Below are 23,038 nucleotides of genomic sequence, written 5' to 3' on the forward strand. Positions count from 1 at the left end.
GCGCCACGTGCACATCCCCGGCCCCTTCAAGATCCCGTTCATTGCGTGGGGGCGCTTTACGCCGGCAACACTCAGTCCATCCGCCCCGCGCATGGATCGGTGACGTCACGCCCGGGTCCGCGGCCCCACCCCGAGGGTGAGCGACACAAGCCGCCTTGCAGCGCCGGAGCTTGCCTTTATACCTGGTCGGCGAGGGGCGGGGCCAGTCGGCGGCGCGACGTGCTGACGTCAGGCCGGCGAAGAGCGGGGCGAGGGAGGTGGCGTGCGCTCCGGTACCTCAGTCGCCTCCGCGGCGTCATCCTTCTCATTCGTGTTCTCGGGGCTCTTCTCCTCAGGGTCCCCTCCACGGCGTCCCGCGCCTCAGAGTCCCGACCCCCCCTGCCCCTCGACCTCCCTCGGCCGCCCGCCGCCGCCATGGGCCCGCGCCCGCCGCGCCGCCGGGCCGAGGACAGCTGAGGCGCGGCGCGAAGATGGGCGAGGGCGGAGCAGGGCCCGAGAGCCAGCCGGAGCAGCCCGGGCGCCCCGCGCGCACCCGCCCGCGCCGCCGCGGGGATGCCCGCGCCCGCCGCCGCGCCCTGAGCGCCTTTGTCTGCCGCCCGCAGCACCACTGGCCTCGGGGGCCCGCGCCGCGGCCGGGGGCGCGCCCATGAAGATGGAGCCGGGCCGGCCGGCCTCCCCCGCGGGCGGCCCGGGCCCCGACCCGGAGCCTGGCGGGCCCGGTGCGCCGTCCGCCCCCGTCCGGAGCCCGGGCCTCGGCCCGCAGGACCCCGCGGCCGGCGTGGATGCTGGGCGATCTCCGGGTTGGGAGCGGCGGCCGCAGCACGCGGGCCGGGAGCCCTACCCCGACCCCGACCCTGACTCCGACCCTGACCTGGCGCTGCCGGAGCTCGGCTCGCTCTTTTCCTGGACGATGGAGCCGGAGGGTGACGGCCCCGCGCACAGCGCGTCCGTCCGCGCGCAGGAGTTCAGCCGCAGCCATCACCTGAGGGGCGAGGTCGACTTCTTCCCCTCCTTCGCGGCGCCCGAGGTGGGCGATCCGGCCCTGGAGCTGGGTCCCGGGGACCCGGACGGGCCCTCTGACTTTAGCCAGACTCACCCCCTCACGAGCGAGCCTGCGGGGTGTCCGGAGGACAGCCCCCGCCTCCGAGCCGTATTCGATGCCCTGGACGGGGATGGGGACGGCTTCGTGCGCATCGAGGACTTCGTCCAGTTCGCCACCGTCTACGGGGCGGAGCAGGTAACTCGCCGCGTGAAGGCCGGGCCCGCGCGTTGGTCGCGGTGTGCAGTGGAGGCCAGGGGTCCCGCTTCTCTTCTGATTCACCGCTTCTCCCCTCATCTCTGGTTGAATTCGCCGAAGCACATCTTCCCCCTTTCAAGAGGTTTTATTCCCGAGAGTCAGTTTCTTTCCCTGCCATCCCAAGCCACACAGCTGGATCTTTCCTAAATTGAGGGTTGCTCCTGGCCTGGGGACATGCCCCCTGTCTGCTGCATAGAAGTGCCCCCCGGATGGACAGGTGCCAGCAGGTCTCCCAACTGAGAGCCCAAGTTCGGTTTGGCTGAAGTAATTTACTCCTGTCTGCAAAGGCCAGGCTGCACTTGGATGCTTAAGATCATATTAATAATCTATTTTGAGCGGTTACTTCACCATCTGTGGTTGGCTTGTGTTCTAGGTAGGTTCGTTATTTGGGAGACAGTGAAGGCTAAAAACGTTCACTTCCTTACCTTCTGTGCGCAAGGGAGAGGGATGAACCCTAGAGCACCGCGGTGAATACAGACTCCACAGAACTCCATCAGGTCCACCTGCACTCTTGTAGGACAGGTGAGGTGCTGGGCAGGTGAGGGAACGCACAGGGCAGGGGGTCCCGAGCCGCTCCCAGGGCAGCGCTGCTCTGGGAGAAGGTGAGCTTCAAGGTCCAGGCCTTCCCCCATCTCAACGCTTATGAAAGTTCAGGTGGAGACAACAACGTGGCTGTGTGTGTCCTGCTGTTAACCCGGATAGACATCACACAGGTGACAGGTGTTCATTTATTTATTTATTGTTTAATTTTTTTTTAGGTGTTCTTTTAAATACGTTGTTCAGTGATGAGACATTCCAAAGGCTGATCTGCTAGTGTTTGTATTTAATTGACTTTTCATACATTTGAATATTCATACTATTCATACATGTGAAGTGGGCGTTCAGGTATATGTGAGGTACATATGCATGTTTAAGCTAAGAGGTAAAATTGACACCCTGGTACGTAGGGTGTCTGCCAGAACATTAAGAACTTTTATACAGGATCTCTGTGCCCCTTGAGTATTCATGGCGTCCGTTGAGCAGTCATGTAAAGAACTGGGTCATCCTGCGTCAGGGCTCCTTGTTGAGTTTTCAGTCTGGATGTGTCCATATGGGTATCCTGAATGTTGACCTCTTGGTCAGTGTGATGCTTCTGTGTAGCTCTGGTTTGAAGACATTGCCCAGGACAGGTCTCCCATCTCTTAGTCTAACGGGCAGAGAGAGAGATGTGCCCATTAGACCCTTTCTAAGTCTAATGAGAGAGATTAACCTGGATTGTGATCACTGGACAGTGTCCTGTATGGTTCTCATGGGTTGTGATCAGTGGTTCAGGTGTTTTGATGCTTTTCTTTGTTGCCCGCCAGCTGGAGAGCACCTTGGGCATCGTCAGTTGTTTTTCAGTAGAACAATGTGTCTTCTCTCTAAACATACGCTTCTTCATCACACCCATCAAGCATGTTAGGGAATTGGTACATTTGTCTTTACCATACTCTGACTTTGATGCAGTGCTTTATAGCTTATAGGAGGCTCATTTGTGTTTTCCCTGGGTCATCAGCCTTTCTCTGAGGTGGTCATACGTGGAAGAGATTCATCCCACAGGTGAGAAACTGGGGGCCCATAAATGTCAAGTGACTTTCCAAGGCCTCACAGATTGTCAGTGTTGGCACAGGGACTAGGTCTTCTGCTCATGACATTTAGATGACGCCCGGTTCTTAGGTTTGGTGGCCCTAAACTTTAATCCCACAAAGTTTCATCTTATTGATTATCATAAAATCATTTTCATTTGGGAACCACCTTTTGTTGTGACATTCTTATTGATCACAGTGGGAAAAACTTCAGGTTGCTATTTGGGGCTGAGTTTTTTCTAAATATTATTCAGAGTAGAACTGAGTCGACATTCTTTGCTCTGGGAGCTCCTGGTGGAGTCTTGAGTTTGGGGGTGAGTCCAGGATGACTCAGGACTTGGTGGGAGTGGGCAAGTGAGGGAGGTCTGCTGTGGCACTGCCCCCTCTGTCTGCTCCCAGGACGGCTGGGGAAGAGGCAGAGTTGGATGTGATCTGAGTACCAGACTTGGACGAGCTTCCTGGGATGGTGGAGGGCAGCTCTTGTTTAGGAGCAGATAATTAACAGGGTAGTGAAACGCTGATTTTTGTGTGTGTGTAACCTTTGCTAGCCTTTATTATGACTCAGACTTCCTTTTCCAAGTCTAGTGTCAGAATACATTATAGAGGAGCAAAGAGAAGAAATATTCTTTGATAGTGAGGTATTCTAGAGAAAAGTGAAGCATTCTACCTCGATAAATATTTTTAATTTTTAAAAATGGGAAGTCTTGGACATAGCTAAGAATAGAGAGAAGTCTGGTGAAACCCTCTACCTGCCCCCAAGCCACTGCTCAGTTTCCAAAGTCCTGGTTCACTTGTAAACTCCCTGTTCCCCACCCCTAGATTACTTTTGAAGCACATACCTGACATATCATGTCACCCATAAATATTTCAGTGTATATCTCTAGAAGATAATTCTTTTTAAAACATTAATAATTTTTTTAAACTGTAGGAACACACAGCAATAAAGAGCATAAGTATTTGTACTTTCTACCTTGAGATTTCAAAATACAGAGTGCATGAGACTCTTAGGCTGGTCACATTACTGTCCTTGGTGATAGCAACTTGATTATTGTCAAATTGTCAAAGGTAGCACTTGCAGTATCTTTTTTGTAATCTGCTTATGAAGGAAGCATTTTGAATTATTTAAGTGGGTTATCTGAATTTTTAATAGAAGTAGTTCCCATTTATAATACAGACGGCTTTTGTGTCCCTCTCTTTAGCAATGTCATGGTGTATTTGGTTCTCATTACCTCATCTGGTGATAGATCAGGTGTGGTGTAATATAATACAGTGTTGGCAGGAATTGAAAGGAGAAAGAACTACAGCGGCACTTTCTGGTTGTGTGTTCTTGACCAGGAATTTATAGTCAGATGTGCCCAGGCACTGGTTGTCAAGTTGCAAGAGCTTATCTTTAAGGCCTCGACCATCTCTGAAGATGCCTCGTGGACGTGACCCTTTCATGAAGAAGGACAGATGCTTTTGTAGTTATCACCAACTTATCATAAAGAAGAAATTGTGAAATAAACTGTACTGTAAAATAAGAGTACTGTGAGAAACGATTGGTTTCTTTCAGTGTTATCTTTCAAAGAAATTCATTATAATAGTAAAGGTTATTTTCACAGGATAGCGCTCACTTGGGCATTTGAACAGTCTAGGGTCCTTTCCAGAGAGCTCTGCCCGCTGGAGCAGGAACGCCCTTCAGTAACCTTGTGGGCCCTGCCTGTGCTTCTCAGTAAGGAGGCTGCTGGAGGTGGTGTCCACACACAGGCGTCTCCCTGCTGTTCGTTCCTTTTCAACCCTCCACTGGTGGGCGCTTGGAACTCCCTGAGGACGTTTGGCCACACCTTTCGGTTGTTTCACTGTCCTTTGCAGTCCTAGGCTTGGATTGGCGTGTGTGTGAGAATGAGCATGTGTGCGTGAGCAGGTGCACGTGGGAGCGGATGGTGTGTGTGTCTGGCCCTGTGTGTTGGAGGAATTGCTAAAAGGCAGATGATGTTCCTTTCTGTGCTTGGAGAACAGGCAATTTTTGTTAGGGTCTTACAATTTTTTATGTTATAAAAGTAACACATGCCTATTGTTTCTAAAAACTGGAAAATAGAGTGATATAAAATCCAAACCAAAAAATGACCAACAATCCCATTAGCCTGAGAAAAACACCATTAGCATTTTAGTGCATTTCCTTCCAGACTGTTTTGTGCGCACGCACACATACACACGTAATTGGATAGAAGTACACAACTGAGATCCTATTGGAGAGAAGCTAAATTATTTTTTATAGATGTTCATTGTTTAAAAATATGAAACTAAAGACCAATAAGCAAAATATAAAAATAGGAATCACCTATAATCTCACCACCCAGAGATAACTCCTTAAGTATTTCATATGTAAATCAAGATATATGTAGTGATGCTTCATTGTCCAAAAATGGTATATTCCATGTCTGTTGTTCCAAACCTGTCTTTTGACCTGGTTTTTAAAATTGAAGATCTCAGATATATACATTTGTCCTCAGTATGGGGGGTGGGGTGGGATTGGATCCAGGACTCCCCCACGTGGATATCAAAATCCACAGATACTTCTAGTTCCTTGTATATAATGATGTGGTATTTGCATATAACCTATACATATCCTCCCATATACTTTATTTTTTTTGTTTTATAATTTTTATTGAAGTATAATTGACTTACAATGTTCTTTTTGTTTTTTATTTTGTTTTTTAATTTTTTTCCTCCCAGGTGCTGTAAATCTTCTCCGTTTTACTTACAATATTTAATTCAATGTAAATGCTGCATAAACAGTTGTAAGTACAATGTGAATGCTCTGTAAATAGTTGATAGCAGGTGGCAGATTCACATTTTGCGTTTTGGAAATTTCTGGATTTCTTTTCCCCCGCTGAAAGTGTTTGATCCTCAGTTGGTTGAATCCCTGGCTGTGGAACACACTGATACAGAGGGCCAGCTATGCTTTAACGGAAGCCTAAGTCTTACTTGTCCCCAGGAGATTCAGAGTCAGGTGTGGCATTTTTCCAGTGCAGGCTCTTACATGTAGGAAGAGTTAAATTCTGTCTGGACTACACTGACCAGGTTGTAAAGGGCACCAAGTTATTGGTTGCTTCCTTTTCAAACACTTATTTCATTTAAATTCTGGATATAGGGTCCAAACATTAATTGTAATTGAAATATCAGACAGAAGAGTTGGATACCCACTGAAGACTGTAGGGTGGCCCTTAGAAGTACTTTTATGATAATTGCAAAGTCTCCACAGCCTAGATTATCACCTTCTGATATAAGTGAATAGTCGTATATAAACTGATTGTATGTGTACCATGATTTTAACTGTAGAAGTTGTCCATGAGAAAAGAGTCTTTAAGGCAGTATTAAAAAATTGTTTTTTAATTGTGTGAGTGTGTGTTGGGAAGTGGGGTGGTTTTATTTGAAGTATTGGCCAACTTTTCTATTGTTACTTATTTCAGTTATTTTGAAAAGCAATGCCTGTACCCATACCATAAATTTCAAACAGTGTAGAAAAGAATCTATTAAAGAAATTTCATTCTCATATTTAGAAATAAAAATGTAAATAAACCCTAAAGACAAAATATTTGCCTGTTTACTTTGACTCCGTTAAGATTTTAGATCCATAAACAAAATACATCTAAACAAACTCAGATTTTTCTAGTAAGCTTAAAATCTTTATGAGACATTGAATATGTTCAGATGCTTATTGAAGATGCATTGTTAATTTTTGTTGATATTTGGAGAAATACATATTAGAACACCTATGATCTTGAAGATTGACACTGAGCTTTCATCAACATGTGATGTGAGTAACCAGGAACTTCCTGGGAAAAGAACTGCATTGATTGCATTGTTAGTTCCGGAAGTTTTTGAGACTAGTCGACCCTGTGTACATGGATTGGTTCCATGTCATGGTTAGGGAGGAAAAGAAATTTCTTCAGCAGGTACAGTTTTGTTTTTCTGTCTAAATGTTTAATACTTGTTTTTGAAAAGTTGGTGCTAATATTACTCTGGTTACATTCTTGAGGTGGTGTGTTGTTCTCTGTTTCAAACCCAGCTCTAACGATAAGCCAGTGTCCTGTTTGTGCCGATCGGTCACCTGTCCTGGCTGCAGCAGGCCTGGGATGGATGATCTAAGTACAAGACAAACCGGAGGGCCAATGGCATTTTAGTGATACTAGCTGTAAACACAGGAAGCACAGACACTCTGCATTATTTTAAGCCCTTTTGCACATTGTCTGTATGTTGATCACTTGGGATTTCTAAAATTGCAGGTATTTTTTAGCTCTTTTCTTGAAATTTCAGCTATTTTTTTCTAACGGCCCATGTCTTCAGAAGGATTTAATGATATAGAACTTTTGTAGTTCTAGTTTGTTAAATGATCTGCTTTGCTTTTTCTTCTGTTAGATAATTTTTTTTAAAAAACTTGGACAAAAAGCTTTAGAGCCTTCTGTCCCCACGGGTAAATAAATAGTCCCACTGTAGCCGGAGTGTGCTTGCCCGTTCACGTCCCTGTTCTGAGTGAGGGCTCCACAGTGTGGGGAACTCACCAGTGGTGTTGCTGTCAGGGGCTTTCATGATTCATTGTTCTTTTTTATCTCACACACTTTATTCTGACTTTTCTTTAAACAAGTTTAACCAGGTTAAAACCGAAGACTCCAGTTACGAATGATGTGCCGACACCTGTTGGCTGGGCCTGTTTGCAGTGGTTTATTTGTTGGGACCAGAGGCATTGCTCAGAACTGTAAAGATGTTTATGCTATAAATCACTGGGTCAGTAAGCAGAACAGTGGATTACTACCTGCAGTACCTACGGGTATTTTTCTCACTATCACTAGAAATCCAGGGACATTTACAAATCTTGTTTAGATTAAGCTTCCTGCCAGTGAACTGATTAATCATATATAGCTTATGTTTTAAATTTTATGATTTATTGAAATTGAAAAAAATTTATTGAAGTACAGTTGATTTACAGTGTTATGTTAATTTATTCTGTACAGCAAGATGACTCAGTAGATACATACACACACATATACATATGTATACATATGTATATATACACGTGTGTGTGTGTGTGTGTGCTCAGTTGCTCAGTTGTGTCTGACTCTTTGTAACTCCATGGACTGCAGCCTGCCAGGCTCTCTGTCCGTGGAGTTTTCCAGGAAAGAATACTAGAGTGGGTTGCCATTTCCTCCTCCAGGAGATCTTCCTGACCTAGGGATTGAACCCCTGTCTCTTGCATTGGCAGGCAGATTCTTTACCAGTGAGCCACCTGGGAAGCCATTCATATGCACACACACACAGTCTTACACATGTGTTCTTTTTTTTTATGTTCTTTTCCATTATGGTTTGTCGCAGGATATTGAATATAGCTCCCCTGTGCTATAAATAGAACCTTGTTTATATATTTATAAAGTGAAATGTAATTTTAGTTTAATTTGTAGATTGCTTGAGCTGCAATAAAAGGAAGACTCTACACTGATGAGAGAGATTAGCATTTCCTTTGAAAGCCTAAGGTACCTGTAAATCCTTCAGTCAGTACGGGTATTTTTCTCACTTGACAAATGGAAGAGAGGCCAGAGCGGTGAGTTGCAGGAGAGACCTGAGCTGAGGGTGGCTGGACTCCTGGCTCTGACTGATGGCTGGCTCTGCCAGTCCCCTTGTGGACCCCTGACCACACCCACGGAGGAGTGCTGTCTTTGGGAGAAGCGGGAGGAGGCACAGCTGGCCCAGGGCACCCCTCTGCCCCCAGTGTTCTGGAGTAGAAGCTCTCCATAAGATATCAAGACTCTTGGGACTTCCCTGGGGTTCAGTGGTTAAGACTTGCCTTCCATTGCAGGGGCTGTGGGCTCCATCCCTGGTTGAGGAGCCACATGCCACATTCTTCTGGGACAGAAAACCAAAGCGTAAAACAGAAACAGTGTTGTACCAGGTTCAATGAAGACTTTAAGAGTGGTCCACACACAGGAGGGAGGTTCAAGAGAGAGGGGCCATATGCATACATGTGGCTGATTCATGTTGATATATGTGTTAAAAACTAACGCAATATTGTGAAGCAATTATCCTCCAATTAAAATTAAATAAATTAAAAAAAATTTTTTTTTTTTTTAAAAAGTGGCTTGCACATGCACGCAAATCTTAAAAACTCTTAAAAGTCAAAGGGAAAGGAGGCCAAAAACTGATAGAAAAATGAACAGAAGACATGAAGACATTCACAGACTATATACAGATGGCCCTCAAATATATGAGAAGATGCTCAGCTTCACATATGATAGAAGAAATGAAAATTAAAGTCGCTGGGGCAGTTTCTCACTTGTGGCAAATATGTGAAGCTTGAGCATGTCTTGTGAGGCCCTCAGAAAGCAGGCACCCTCTAGTACAGCTGTGGCGGTGCAGGGTGGCCCAGCCGTCGTGCGGGGAGCTAGGCGGTGTCCGTGTGCACACTTGTCCTCCACGGCACAGCCCCACTTCCTGTCATTTGCCCCGAGCGTGCGCCTCCACAGATGGCAGAGCTCCAGATGCACGGGGCGGCTCACTGCAGCACTGTCTGTGATGTGCAATGGAAACAACAGAAACGTCCATCCAGGGTGAGTGAGCCAAGGTGCATCCCCTTAGTAGAGGACTGCATGACTGCAAGAGTAAAAGAGGAAGATTCTTGTGAACTGCCAGAGTTATTGCTCAGATACATTAGGTGAAAAAAAGTACAAATTAATATGCATAATATGGGGCTTCCCTGGGGGCTCAGTGGTGAGAATCTGCCTGCCAGTGCAGAAGATGTGTGTTCGATCCCTTATCCTGGAAGATCCCACGTGCCGAGGAGCACCTAAGCCTGTGCACCACAACTCCCGAGTCTGCGCTCCAGGGCCCGGGAGCCCTCGTGCTCCACAGCAAGAGAAGTCTCCACAGTGAGAAGCCCTTGGTTTTAAGGAATATGTATGTATTTGCTTCTCTATGCAGAAGGAAACATAGAAAGGATAGACTAGAAACTAATTAAAGTAACATCCAAGTAGGTAGGATCAGGGGATGAGGGATCTGGGTGGGACTGAAACTTAGATCTGAGTATGCCTTTTTATATAATTCTGACATTCTGAGTCATATAAGTATTCTACGTCTTGAAAAAATACAATAGCATTGATAGAAAAAAAGAATACTTGAATTTAAATGGAAGCAAATGAACCTAGAAGTATCAGTATATTGAATGATTATTAATAACATAACCACGCAGGAAAGCGTAATTCCAGTCACACATAGTAGTATCCTGTATTCCTTTAGTGGGATATAGTCAGAAGAAAAAAAAGAATGATGGAGAAACGTACTACAAGTTAGGTTAGTTGTTGACAGGTCGGGGTAGTTCTGAACTGACTCTGGCTGTGTTTTAGAATGGAGCAAGTGAGCACCTGTCCTGGTGTTGGGAACCAGGGTTTTCTGGGAGCAAGGAGATGAAACGTGGTGGGAAAGAGGTGGGGAAGGACTGATGTCTGGGGATCTAGATTGGAGGCATCTGTGTGAATGTGAGAGGACCAGGGGCAGTGGCACTCCAGGAGGACTGAGTGCGTCTGCTCCCTAGATCCTGGCTGCCAAACACCATTTTTCACTAAAGGGATCTGGGATCCTTGGAGAAATGAAGCATTCCAGATTCTGGGCAGAGGAAATTCAGTGTGAGGCCGGATTATCTTGTACCAGAAATCAAGGAAGTGATCAAAAATTGATGGGGACGTGTCAAAAAAAGAGCAGCCTGGATGGGTTCCTAATGGACAGATCTGGGCATTTTGAGCACAGAAAAGAATGACAATAATGGACACAGTGAATTTAGGGAGTCCACGGCACAGCGAGTGAAAGTCACAGGGGTGCTCCAGAGGGCTGTGTGGGGCTTCTCATGGACGCCTGCCAGTTCAGGTAGAACCTGGAAGATTAGACATTCACCAAGGGAATAGCCAACTCAGTCAAGATCGTCACTGGTCGTCAGAAAGCATCGTGTGAGTGATTGACTGGTGGGGGGAGGGTAGATCCTCACACAGACTGCAGTGTCTGCAGCAGCGACTGCTCACAGAAGGGAGAAAGTTCTTTACACCAGAGGAATCGGCCCCTCTGCCTTCAGCAGACGGTCAAACTCAGACCCGCTTAGACTGTGTGCCCCTCTGTGGGACCAGTGAGAGGGACAGCATTCTTGCCCAAAATGTTGAATTGAGTCAAGTAATGAGAAAGAATCAGACCCATACTATAGGGCATCTACATGACAGCTGCTTAGGCTACAGCCAGTCGTGCCCAACTCTTTACGACCCCATGACCTGTAGCCCAGCAGGCTCCTCTGTCTGTGTGATTCTCCAGCCAGGAATACTGGAGTGGGTTGTCATTCCCTTCTCCAGGGGATCTTTCTGACCCAAGGATTGAACGCATGTCTCTTGTGTCTCCTGCATTGCAGGTGGATTCTTTACCTCTGAGCCAACAGGGAAGCCACAGGACAGCTGCCTGGACCCTTCAAATATCAGTGTTCTAGACAAGGTGTCCTAAACGGGGAAAACTGGGTTGGAGAAGTCCAAGGGATCATGACCATAAAGCCTGTCATTGACTGCATGCTAGAGTAAAAGAAAATAAAAACACAAAGGCCATTATTGGGACGATTGGGAAAGTTTGCGTCTAGATGTAACACTTGCTAGTAACAGTGTTCAATTCTTTGGGGTCATAATAGTGTTGAAATTGAGGTAGAGAAGGGTCCCTGTTGCCCAGAGGTACAGGTGGAAACGATCAGGCAGGTGTCTGGATGTCTGGGGCCGACTTTCCATGGTGCCACAGGACGAGCACAGGTGTGTAGAAAGAGATGGAGAGCAACCGTGAGAAGATGCCAATCCCTGCTGACTCTGGGGAAGGGTGTACAGGTATTACTTGAACTTTTTCGGCGTATTGCCAACTAAAAACAAAAAATACAGTATGGGAAGTTCGTTGATGATAATCTACACTTCATCTTGTAGGAAAGTTAGATTGTGTGGCTTTCCCCAATCCTCAAAACAAGCAACAAAAAGAAACAAAAAACTCCTGAATTCCCAAACAAGTGGAAGGAACATTACACCTATGCAAACAGGTTTTCCTTCTTACTGACTCCACCCCATTCTATCATTTGTTGGCTCGTCGAGTACATGGGGTATCAGATGACACCTCTCTTTGACACAGTGGTTGAAATGGGAAATTAAGGGACTTCCCTGGGGGTCTGCACGCCCAGGGCAGGGGGTCAGGATTCGATCCCTGTTTGGGGAGCTAAGATCTTATCTGTTGCACCTGAGAGTTTGAATACCAGGACTAAAAGATTCTGCATGCAGCAACGAAGGCCTGATGCAGCCAGGTAAATTAAAAGAAAGAAATGGGACTAAAATTCTTTTTAAACTAGGAATAGCTGTATGATAAAACCACATATATATACGTGTGTGTGCTCAGGAGTCCAGTCATGTCCGACTCTCCGCAACCCGATGGTCTATGGCCTTCGAGGCTCCTGTCTATGGAGTCCTCCAGGCGAGAATACTGGAGTGGCTTGCCATTTCCTCTTCCAGGGGATCTTCCTGATTCAGGTACTGAACCTGCATCTCCTGCACTGGCAGGCGGGCCCTCACCGTGGCACCCCCTGGGAAGCCCCGTGTGTATGGTTGGCTGTGATGGGTCTTCGCTGCAGCACGGTGTATGGCGGAGCACGGCTGTAGAGCACGCGGGCTTCAGTTGTTGCAACCCGCAGGCTTAGTTGCCCCATCAGGGATCAGACCCACGTCCCCAACACTGGAAGGCAGATTCTTAGCTACTGGAGCACCAGGGAAGTCCTCCTATATTCTTATTTATCAAGAGATTCCACTCTCCAAAGGGACGCAAACATCTTGTTCACCCACAGGTTCCCTCAGAGAGAGCCCCTTCCGCTCTCTAGTGACAGGGCTCCAGTGGGGTCAACCCATGTTTGAATACCTGTGTGGAAGGAGCTTAGAAATGCTCAGTGACCCGAAAACAACTTCCTGTGTTGGGGTAGTTCTGTGTATCTTCCGCTTTGTGTTTTGTCTTGTTATGGACGTGGCTGGGTGCTGCTGTGGAGCGTGTGTGCATACACGACGGGAGCTGCGCGAGTCGGTCCTGAGGCTCATTCACTGTGGGTTCAGGTATCAACGCAGTGCAGCGAAATGGACTTGTGTGGGGCTGGTCTAACCACGGAGTTGCCTCTTCTCGTTGCTGGCGGTGTAGGAAGCCTTGAAAGGTGGTACAGTGTATGTTGTGACCTTAAGTGATGGTCGGGAGTCTCCGTTTGTGTGTGTGTGTGTGTGTGTGTGTATAGGCTCTTGACGCCTTAGGCCACTGACGCATCAGTTGTCTCAGCCCCCTGCGTGTTTTTCAGTGTTAGTCAGTACCAAAGAGCCTTTGTTTGTGCGGGCTATTTCTATTGGTCTTTGCTGTATTAGAAACTGAACCTAAAAAATAAACCCAAAGCTGTGTCTTTTTATTAATTCATTAAAAAATAATCCATTACATGTTCGCATTACTGACATATTTTGGAAAAAAGACTGCTTCCTACAATAGTGAGAGGAGCGGTGTTGTTTATCACTGTGGCAAGTTTCCTAAATGTCCGGCTTGACTGCGGAGAGCTGGTTTCTTTCACATCCACTTCTGTGAGCCGTCTGTCAGTGTCACGTAGCTGCTGGAAAACTCCGCGGCCCATTTGGGAGAAAGCGTGAGGGGTGAAGGGAAGGGACTTCCCAGAGTGTTGAGACTGCCTCCCTTCTCAGACCCTGGGGTCCCGCGGCCTCTGGACCAGTGGCTGAGAACAGCTGTCTCACCTGCGCTCCTGACGTGCCTGTGTTGTGGCCTGATGGCCAGGTTTACACGCTCAGAGTCACCGATAGGTCCCGAGGACCTGGGCTGCTGGCCCCCGCCCCCCCCTCCCCGCCCCGGCGTCTGCTCGGTCTGGTCTGAGCGGGCCCGCCCTGCACCCATTCCTGGCGGTGCTGCTGGGCCTGGCCCTGGGGTCATGTTTGCAGAGCCACCTCCCGGGAGTTCTGAAAATACTTGCCTGCCTTGAAAGACCACACCTCCCTCTTTTCCTCCCTGCTGGGTTTATCCTGACACTGGTTTCCCCCGTGTTTACTTGGGGTGCACTGGGGAGGCTTTGGGGCTGCCCTCCGCCCTCGCTGCCCCGTCTGGTAGGAGAGCGCAGACAGAGGTCCGTCCGCTGTGGCCCGCTCCTCCTGACGTGTCCCCGCTGCCTTCGGTGCGGCTTGCTGTGTGTGTTTGCTGCTTACTTTAATTCTGTGCTTTCATTTGACTCTTTTGTGACGCTACGGTTTCAAAAGGCTAATGGTGTGTCCGGCACTCTCCTACCCCCACCCCTGCCGCACGCCCGGCTCCTCACCGTTCACTCTATACTGGTGTTCCCCATTCCAGATACTTCTTACTGACGTCTCCTTGCGGGAGTCACACCCACACATTTCCCTCTGTCTGCCCCACTCTTGTGAGTGCAGTTAACCCCAGTCTTCCTGAGTAGGCATCTGAGTTTGTCTTATCTTGACTACAGGCATTTCCCACGGCTGACCCGATTGTGAGCTGTGATCACACCTCCTTTCTGATGCACCTTTTTGCTTTTCCTGGAGTGAGTGATCATGTTAAGTTTCCCTTTGCTTAGTTTTCTGCACACCTGTCAGCCATTCCTTCTAGCTTATCTGCTTGGATCTCATTGTCTGCTTGGATCTCATTGTCTGCTCACCCCTTGGAGGTCCGGAGGGCTCACCTCCTACCTCCAGGAGCAACTGTGGTGTGTCTCCCGAGTGGGCACCCAGACCTGTGCTCCCCAGGCAGACTCTGGACCAGGCTTCACTTCTCGGGGATGACGCATGGTGCTGGGTCGTCTGGCACCCGCTCCGCGCGCTAGCGTGTCTGTGTCCTCCATTGTGAGCACCTGCTTGCATCTTGTGGAGCCCTGGGCCTCGCCTCTGGAGCCTGAGTTCCCTGGACCTCAGGAGGGAGGGGATGAGCTTGCGCGTCCCTGTTTAAGTCCCCTTAGCCCTTCTCTCCCCCTCTCCCCATGCGCCCGGCAGGACGGCTCAGGCGCGGGCCTTTCTGTCTGCCTCACTGCCATCCTGTGCCCAGGGCAGAGTGGGGCGTGCCACTCCTTTCCACTCTTCCCCAAGGGTTCCCTGCGGGAAATCTGGGTCAGCAGCTGATTTGGTTTAGCCTTTCTCACCTGTGTTTCGTGTGTGTGTGAAAGTTTCCGTGTGTTGACAGTCTACACACATGAACTTGGGTTGTTGGCACCTTCGTGCTGTGGTCAGTGACATCTGGGAGAGAAGCGCCATGCCCCCAGCTACACGGGTCACTGCGTGTACCTGACTGCTAAAGGCCACCGAGTTTGTGCTGGCAAAGTGGATGTTACTGCCTTGTGCTCGGAGTCGCAGCCATTTGAAGAGGTTCACCCGGGCTCGTGCTGTATTCCAGGGCTCTGCCGTAGGGTCCAGAGCAGGTCCCCAAGGGAGGAGCAGACAGTCCCTGGCTGCGCTTCCGGAAACACCTCCCTGTTTCTCCAGGACATCCGTGCTGTGGCTGATGGGGGCCAGCGGGAGTCATCGTGAGACCTCAGGAAAGCAGCAGGGTTGAGGCTCCCAGGGGCGGAGGTGTGAAGAGGGGGTGTGGGGGCTGGAGGCTGGGGCCCTGGCGAGACACCCGCCTGTTCCAGGCCTCTGTCCAGGGGAGGGTCTGGCAGGGCCTGGTCCAAAGGTGCTGTGAGCAGTGACTAGCGCAGGTGTGGTCCTGACCCAGGGCAGGGAGCGGGTCTGCTCTGCAGTTGCGCTGCACAGGCTTCTCACTGCAGTGGCTTCTCCTGTTGCAGAGCATGGGCTCAGGGCCCGCGGGCCTCAGTGGTTGCAGCGCACAGGCCCAGGGCACGCAGGCCTCAGTAGTTGCAGCGCACAGGCCCAGTTGCTCCACAGCATGTGGGATCGCCGCAGGTCAGGGATTGAACCTGCATCTCATGCATTGGCAGGTGGATTCTTTACCACTGAGCCACCGGGGAAGCCCCGGAAGCCCCGGTTTATTCTTGCTTACTCTTTTCTTCTTTTGAGGTGACCTTTGTTAGGAGGTGAAGGGTCGAGAGGGGAGCGTTCCCGCTGGAGCCGAGCCCAGGGAGAGGTCCGTGCAGGAGGATGGGGGGTGCTTGAGGGGATGTGGCGCCGTGACCGTAAGGGGGGCTGGGCCGGGGCTCGAGGGGCTGCAGCAGCCTTAGGTGCCTTTAGTGCGGGGTGCGGGGGTGGGGGGGAGCAGGTGCCAGGGAGTTTACGTGAGCAGGGTCGGGAATGAGACCGGTGTGTTCAGAAAGTGGTTGGGGGTGCAGAGGACAAGGGTGGATGGGGAGGCCCATGGGAGGCCGGGCCATGGACCCCGAGGTGCTCGAGGGGTGGAGAGGGGGAGGCGGGGGCTAGAAGAGGCTGCCGGGGGCAGAGATGTGCCCACCCTGGCTGAAGGGTGCGGCTGGGTCCATGGCTGTCAGGCCAGGCTGCAGGGGAGGTCTGAGGGGTCAGCAGGTACAAGTCCGTCCCAGAGCCCGGCTCCAGGGATCAGCATCGATGTCACCTCGCGGGAGTGGCCCTGGTGGGAGACCCTCTGCGGCGTCCCACGGCCCGGCTCGTCCGTTCCACCGGCCAGCCGTGCCCCCGTCCCTCCGCCGTCCCATCAGCCCCCGCCCCTCTGCTGGCCAGTCTGCTTGCCCAGGTCGGATCAGAGTGAGGGGCGCTCAGGGAGACACTGAGGGGCACCCAGTTTGAATTAGCTCCCCCCCCGGAACCTTGGTCGCTCTTTCCTCGTGGAGGCCCTGCCGCCCGTGCTGTGCCCAGCCCGGCCTAGCCGGTCCTGCTTTCCCGGGGCCGTGCCCAGGCGGTCAGGCGGAGGCCCCTTGCTGGGCCGTCGGGGAGCAGCCGAGGCTGAAGCGGGCGACACAGGGCTGTGCTTCCAGCTGCTTCTCAGGCTGGGGCAGGGGCCACTCCCTCCGCCCTCCTCCCTCCTCACCCCTCTCCTTTTTCCGCTCCTTTGCGGTTGTGTTTCATTCCAGCTTTGGGTGGGTTGGTCTACTTTACTAAAACCCAGGACTGACTTTTTGCTGTAGCAAACAAAAGGCCCTTTTATGAGAAAGTCTGTCCTTATCACCATTGATCCACTGGCTGATGAGGAGAGAAGAGCCACAGTCGCCAGACATATTCTGCTTGGTGATTTTATTTTTAAAAACCGCCTTCGAGGAGCCTGCCTTCTGAGGAGTTTTTCGAGAAGGACTGCTTCATGGGGCTTAATCCCCATTTGGAGGAACATTTGGCTTTCTCTTTGCACTGAGAACTTTCTCGTGGGAGGGGTCTTTGCATTTGTGATGCATGAAACAAGAACCTGTTCTCAGGTTGGTATTGCCTTTAAAGCAGTAGCAAGATAATGTTCATTTACATAAATGAAAACATTCAAATAAAGGAGAAAACAAAAATCCCATCTGGCGTTGTGAATCATTTCAACCTTCCAGGCTTTAAATCATCGTTTCTATAAGAGAGAGGAATATTAATAAAGCCAGAGTCACAATTAACTTACAATTTTAAGTCAGTCTGTTTTATCAGACTCTCAGTAGATTTGCTTCTAATGTGGTTTTAGTGCCTACTTTTCCATCATATGATTGAATGTCCTTAAACTTATTTGATTTAATCCTGTCTTTGGTATTTTAGGTTTTCATTTTTCTGCTGTTATAAACTTTCTCCTAGCTAAATCTTCCTGTGCAGTCTTTGTTATGCCTTTTAGTTAAAGTCTTAAGAATGGAATTGCTGGGGAGACATATATATATATATGAATATCTTAAACAATTTTTTAGATTTTTTTTTACAGTGTACAAGTATTACCAATCTGATGTAGGAACAATGGTGTATCAGTGTGGTTTTGCCGTAGGAGTATATCTGACCTGATGTCTCTCTTACTGAAAGTGCTGTGAGTGGTGCTTTTGTCTTTGGAGTGTGTGTCTGTGTCACCGTGATGGCTGGCTGGCCTCTGTTTCTTAACCTGTGGTGTGGGCGTCTGCGGAGCTATAAAATGTTATGAGTTTACGTCTGTAGAGTTCCTTTGTTTTGTAGTATTAGCCCTTAACTTGTTTCAGATGGACCCGTTAGTCTGTATCTTTAAGGAATAAATACTGTCTTTGTTTTAGTTTAGCATTCTGCGTTTAAAGAGCAGAGTGCTGCAGATGAAGACAGAAGTGAACGGGATGATACTGGACAGAATGATAGCCTGAAGAATTTTAATTTTGTGCTGACTTAGTCGAATGATATCTTGATAATTAAAAAAAGATTGTGATAATCATGGCCATTAGGCCAGTTCTACAGTTAGCTTTTTTCAGCTCCAAAACTTAAAGGCCAGCATTTTCGAGCTCCTGGACTTTTTCAGTCCTCTCAAGACTTCTCGGTCATGTCACAGTCTAGGAGTCACTTTTAGGTTTAAACAAATCTCAGAACAGAACTCCTGAAAGCCAGCGGCAGCCGCCACGGGCATGGCTGTCCCCGGGCTGGTCTGGGGCTGGGCAGTGAGCGCTGGAGGCCTTGTCCCCTGTCAGGTGCTGGACCCGAGGCCCGAGTCCCCGGGGCCGTCGGCCTCCATGCTGGGTTTCCTGCGGGGAAGCGGTTCTGCCTGGAGACCCGAGGGCCACAGAGCAGAGCCTGGCTTCTCCTCGGCTCCTGTCCACTTCCTCCCAGCGGTGTGCCACCCTGGGCTGGGCACGGGCTCCATGGTCTGCAGGACAAGTGCACCTGGAAGCTCTCCAGGAATGTGTTCTCCTGGAGGAGTTGGGGGCTCAGGTAGAAACCCCCAGTGTGCAGCGGGGGCGGGGTGCAGTGTGGGGAGAAGGGAAATTTACTAGCAAATCATATTGTTTCTGCTACAGATGTGCAGGCATGCATGCGTGTTAAGTCACTTTAGTCGTGTCTGACTCTTTGCGACCCTATGGACTATAGTCCGCCAGGCTTCTCTGTCCAGGGGATTCTCCAGGCAAGAATACTGGAGCGGGTTGCCATGCCCTCCTCCTGGAAATTCCTGACCCAGGGATTGAGCCCGTGTCTCTTAAGTCTCCGGCAATGTCAGGCAGGTTCTTTATCACTGAGCCACCTGGGGAGCCCTCCTGAGGGTGGAGTAGCGGGAGCAGGAAATGCCTGTGGAGAGTGACGGCTCCGTGGAGCCGCGGTTCCCAGGTCAGTGTGAGCGCAGCCATGGACGCCGTCCCACTGCACTGGTTCCGGTTCCGCGGCTTGGTGATCCTGTGTTACCTGAGCCGCCATGCATGGCTTCTGCTCCCGTGGGTCCTCACCCAGGCTGGAGGCCAGGGTTGCTCCCCCTCCTCTTCCGTCCAGGCTCCACTTGCTGACGAGCCCCCCTCAGCCCCGCTTCAGCTCTAGCCTGGTTGCCTCCTGGGCCTGGGCGCATGCCAGGATGTCAGACGGATGTCTCGGACTCATACCACTGTGGTGTCCCCAGCTAACTAACAGTCCCCACCGTCCAGTGACGGGCCAGAGTCTCTCTCTCTCACCAGACGTCTGGTCCACCGTGCGCCTGGCTGGCTCTGTGGTCAGGATGCATCCAGCGTCCCGCCAGGTCTTGGGCTCACCTGTGGCTCTGCCAGGACTGTGGGGCTGCTGCCTCGACGCCCCTGCCCGCGGCCGGAGCCCGCAGGTGGGCAGATGGCACTGTCCAGGCAGATGCCGTGGCTCCCGTGCTCGGAGCTCTCCTGGGTGCTGGCCTCCTTCCCAGCACCGGCCCCTCACTCGCTCTGGCCATCCCCAAGCGCCCTGAGGCGCTCTGTGCTCCGGCTCGACCACGCAGGCCTTGTGCCCTCTGCCCAGCCGTGCCCTGGGCCTTGGGGCCCTCCACCATGCTCGTTCACATGATGGGCACAATCCAGTTCCCGGTGGCTGTGGGGCTGAGATCCCTATTCTCTTGCTGGTGGCTGGCAGGCAGTGGCCTTGGGTCCCAGTGGCCACCCTCAGGTCCAGCCACGTGGCCCTCACCACTCAGTGGCTTACTTCTTGTGGCCAGCTGCCTGCTACAGGGAACGCACGCGATTGTCGCATCACATTCCCAAGCCTTCTCAGGACCCTGTCCCCACAGCGTCTGGTCCTGGAGCCGGGTCTCTGCCAAGGGCACCTGTGGTCAGGCCCCCCAGTTAACCAGTCTGGCTTGTTGGCTCTTTAGTGACCATTTTTATGTATAAACGGATGGTCAAGGACTCAGAGACCAAGAACAGAAAAGCAGAAGGCTCCTGAAGGGAATAGGGTCAGTGCAAAGAGCAGAAAGCTTGGAAAATGAAATGAGTTATAGTGTCAGATTAAATAAGGTATTGCATTCAGAGAACTAGTACACACCCTCAGAAGTTAAAAATGGAATAAAAGTGTTTCTTTAATAAGAAATTAGAAGTGAAGATCAAGTCAAGAATACATGGCAGAAGATTCTTTAAAAGACAAAGAGACTAGGAGATGAAAGGTGAGGGGAGAGGGAAGGGTCCGCGGGACTGACCGGTGGTCTTGGGGCGGAGATGCCTTCTGCGGGGTCAGGGGAGCGTCTGGGACCTGAGGAACACGGCTGAGCACGTGGACCGCCTCCAGGTGGCAGGCTCTTCCTGTGAGTGGAAAGTGTCCCCAGCAAGCACGGTGAATCCTGTCAGCAGAGAGCAGGAGGTGAAAACAGCCTCCCCCCTAGGCATTAGGGCGGGCTTGGTGCTGGCGGGCAGGCAGGCTGCTGAGGGTGAGGGGCGGGAGCTCCGGGCGCACTGCGCACCCTGCTCATGCTGAGACGGAGGGCGCGGGCGAGGGGACCCGAGGAGACTCCAAGTGCGGGTGGTGCTGGGGATCTGACGGAGCAGGAGGTGTGCAGACGCTGGAGGCAGGGAACCCAGGAGACTCTTAAGTGGGGAGGAGATTAGGTACAGAAGGCAGTGGGGCAGTTTAAACGCATCTGTTCAACGAGAAATGTTGACATCGTCCGGGATGTGAACGCTACAGAGGGCCTGGCTAGACTTGGGGTGGGGCCAGGGGGTGTGGGATTCTCATTTTTTAACCACAGGAGGCCAAAATGCAGCGTGTAAACCTGACAAGCCAGGAAGTACCACCAGGAGAGCGTTAGTTTCATGTCAAGGCAGTGACCCCCCCAAAATAAACTGTCGGAAGTTGAAGAACAGAGACGGGGCTTCTGGACGGAGTAGGGGGGGCTGGCGGGAGGAAGGCAGGAGGTCTGTCCTGCTCCAGCGTGCAGCCCCGTGACTGCCAAGCTGAGTACCTGTGCACACCTGTGTGTGCCTTTGCATACCTGCGCTTGATAACTATGTGGTTGCTGCTTTCCCTCCTTGGTTTCCGGCCTGGGTTAGGGGTCCAGAGATGTCCTGTAAGGAATGACGCCTCCCCTTCTGTTTTGTGCAGAGAGGTGATGGGTAGGCCAGAGGGCATGCTGCCCTCACATGGCCAGGAGCAGGGCCTGGTCATCCCTGGTCAGCGGAGAGACAAGTGGGGGACCCTTTGGTAGCCTCTTGGGGGGCCCACAGCACTGCTCCTGGGGGCTGACATGCAGTGTTGAGTGGGAAGCCTTTGTTTCCAGCGGTGCCCCTTCTTCACCCTGATTAACGGGGGGCATGAGAGGAGCAGACGTGTCCTCTGCTCCTCCTGTAAATGGGTGCATCCTTTCAGCATGTTTGCATAAAGCTCGACTGTTTTCCCAAGTATTCTCATGTGCGTTTTAAGATTTTATTGTCTTTAAAATTACACAGAGACAGCTCTGTGGATATATTAGAAACCATTGAATTGTACCCTTTAAGTTGGTGAATTGTATGTCCGTAAAGCTGTTAACAGATATAATGTGGTCAGGACGGCCGTGTCGCCCGAAGCGGCTGGAGGCACCCGTGCCCTGGAGACCGGCCTCCCTGACCACCGCCTCCCACACGAGGAACATCCTCTTGGTGTTGAGCTGGGCGGGCAGCAAGCTCTCAGAGCCTCGGTGACGACAGACGTGGGGACAGCAGCTTCCGAGGCCCCCGTCCTGGAGTGTGTCGAGAGGAGCCGCCGGTCACAGATTTCAGCTGGGCACTGAGTGGCCGCCCTCCGTCCATGGCGGACACGACTGGACACTGCAGCATCCATGTCTGTGCACAGATTCCTGAATGTGATGCATGCCTCTCGAGGGCATGAGGAATGACCTTTCTATCTGAGACCAGCACCATGCTTCCCTTCTAGCATTTTCTAAGCCCTCCCCCTTAAACCAGGGGTGGTTAGTCGGTTCATAATAGGTGATCTAGGGTCACCCCTCCAGCTGCAGAGGTAGGTGGCCTCCGGGTGCCTCCAGGTGCAGGGGTGGTGCAGCTCGGGCGGCTCAGAGGCATCCTCGGCAGCGGGGAGAGCCATTGTGTGCACGCAGCTGCTCCCGAGATGCCCCTGGAGAGATGGTCATTCTCAATGCGTGGACGTTACGTTCATTCTCAGTGGGTGGACGTCTGGGCTGTCTCCATGGGCCTTCACCCATCAGATGTCTGAAACCCTTCATGTACGAGTGTGTTCATCTGCTCTCATTTCTCTTGAGCAACACCTAGAAGTGAAATGGCTGGATTGTGTGTAGGAGTTAGGCTGACCTTCTGAGCAATCTGGAGTTTTCCAACCTGGCTGTGAAATTTTCGCAGCAGCATTCCTCCACACCCTGCAAACACCTGGTGTGCGTGTACAGCCATCTTAAGTTCTAGCCGTTCAGACACACGTTGACCTCACTGCAGTGGGGTTTACATTCCCTAATGGTCTTGAGACCTGAGTCGACTGAACCTTGTTTTACGGTCCAGCCTACACTGTGCCCTGATAAATGTTCCCCGTGCCCTTGGAAGGATTCTGCTTTTGCAGGCTGGAGCATTGTCAGTGCTAGTTTAGGTTGAGCTGCTTCTGGTAAGACAGCTGTTCTTTCAGTGCTATGGTTCAGGGACAGTAGTAACCATACGGGGCAGGAGAGAGGTTGGAGCTTCCCGGAGCTTCTGTGGCTGGAGGGCACAGTGAGTGGGGAAGTTGACCTGGCGTCTTCTCCTGAGACTCTGCCTGCACAGGGCTTCCCAGGCGGCATGTGGTAAAGAGCCCACCTGCCAGTTTAGGAGACTTGAGAG

General features: G+C 50.9%; 1 protein-coding gene across 2 annotated transcripts in view; it reads left to right on the top strand.

Moving 5' to 3' along the window:
* The first annotated feature begins 603 nt into the window (after positions 1–603).
* The window catches only part of RAB11FIP3 (RAB11 family interacting protein 3), a 58,014-nt gene continuing 35,579 nt past the window's right edge, over positions 604–23,038 (top strand). Inside the window, exon 1 of one of the 2 annotated variants that reach the window (XM_061152419.1) lies at positions 604–1,237. In XM_061152419.1, the coding sequence (XP_061008402.1) occupies positions 647–1,237 (591 nt within the window). In that variant the 5' untranslated portion in view covers positions 604–646. The remainder of the gene's footprint in view (positions 1,238–23,038) is intronic. The other variant, XM_061152420.1, reaches the window with a different exon arrangement.

Source organism: Dama dama, chromosome 10 (assembly GCF_033118175.1).
Source record: "Dama dama isolate Ldn47 chromosome 10, ASM3311817v1, whole genome shotgun sequence".
Taxonomy (NCBI): Eukaryota; Metazoa; Chordata; class Mammalia; order Artiodactyla; family Cervidae; genus Dama; species Dama dama.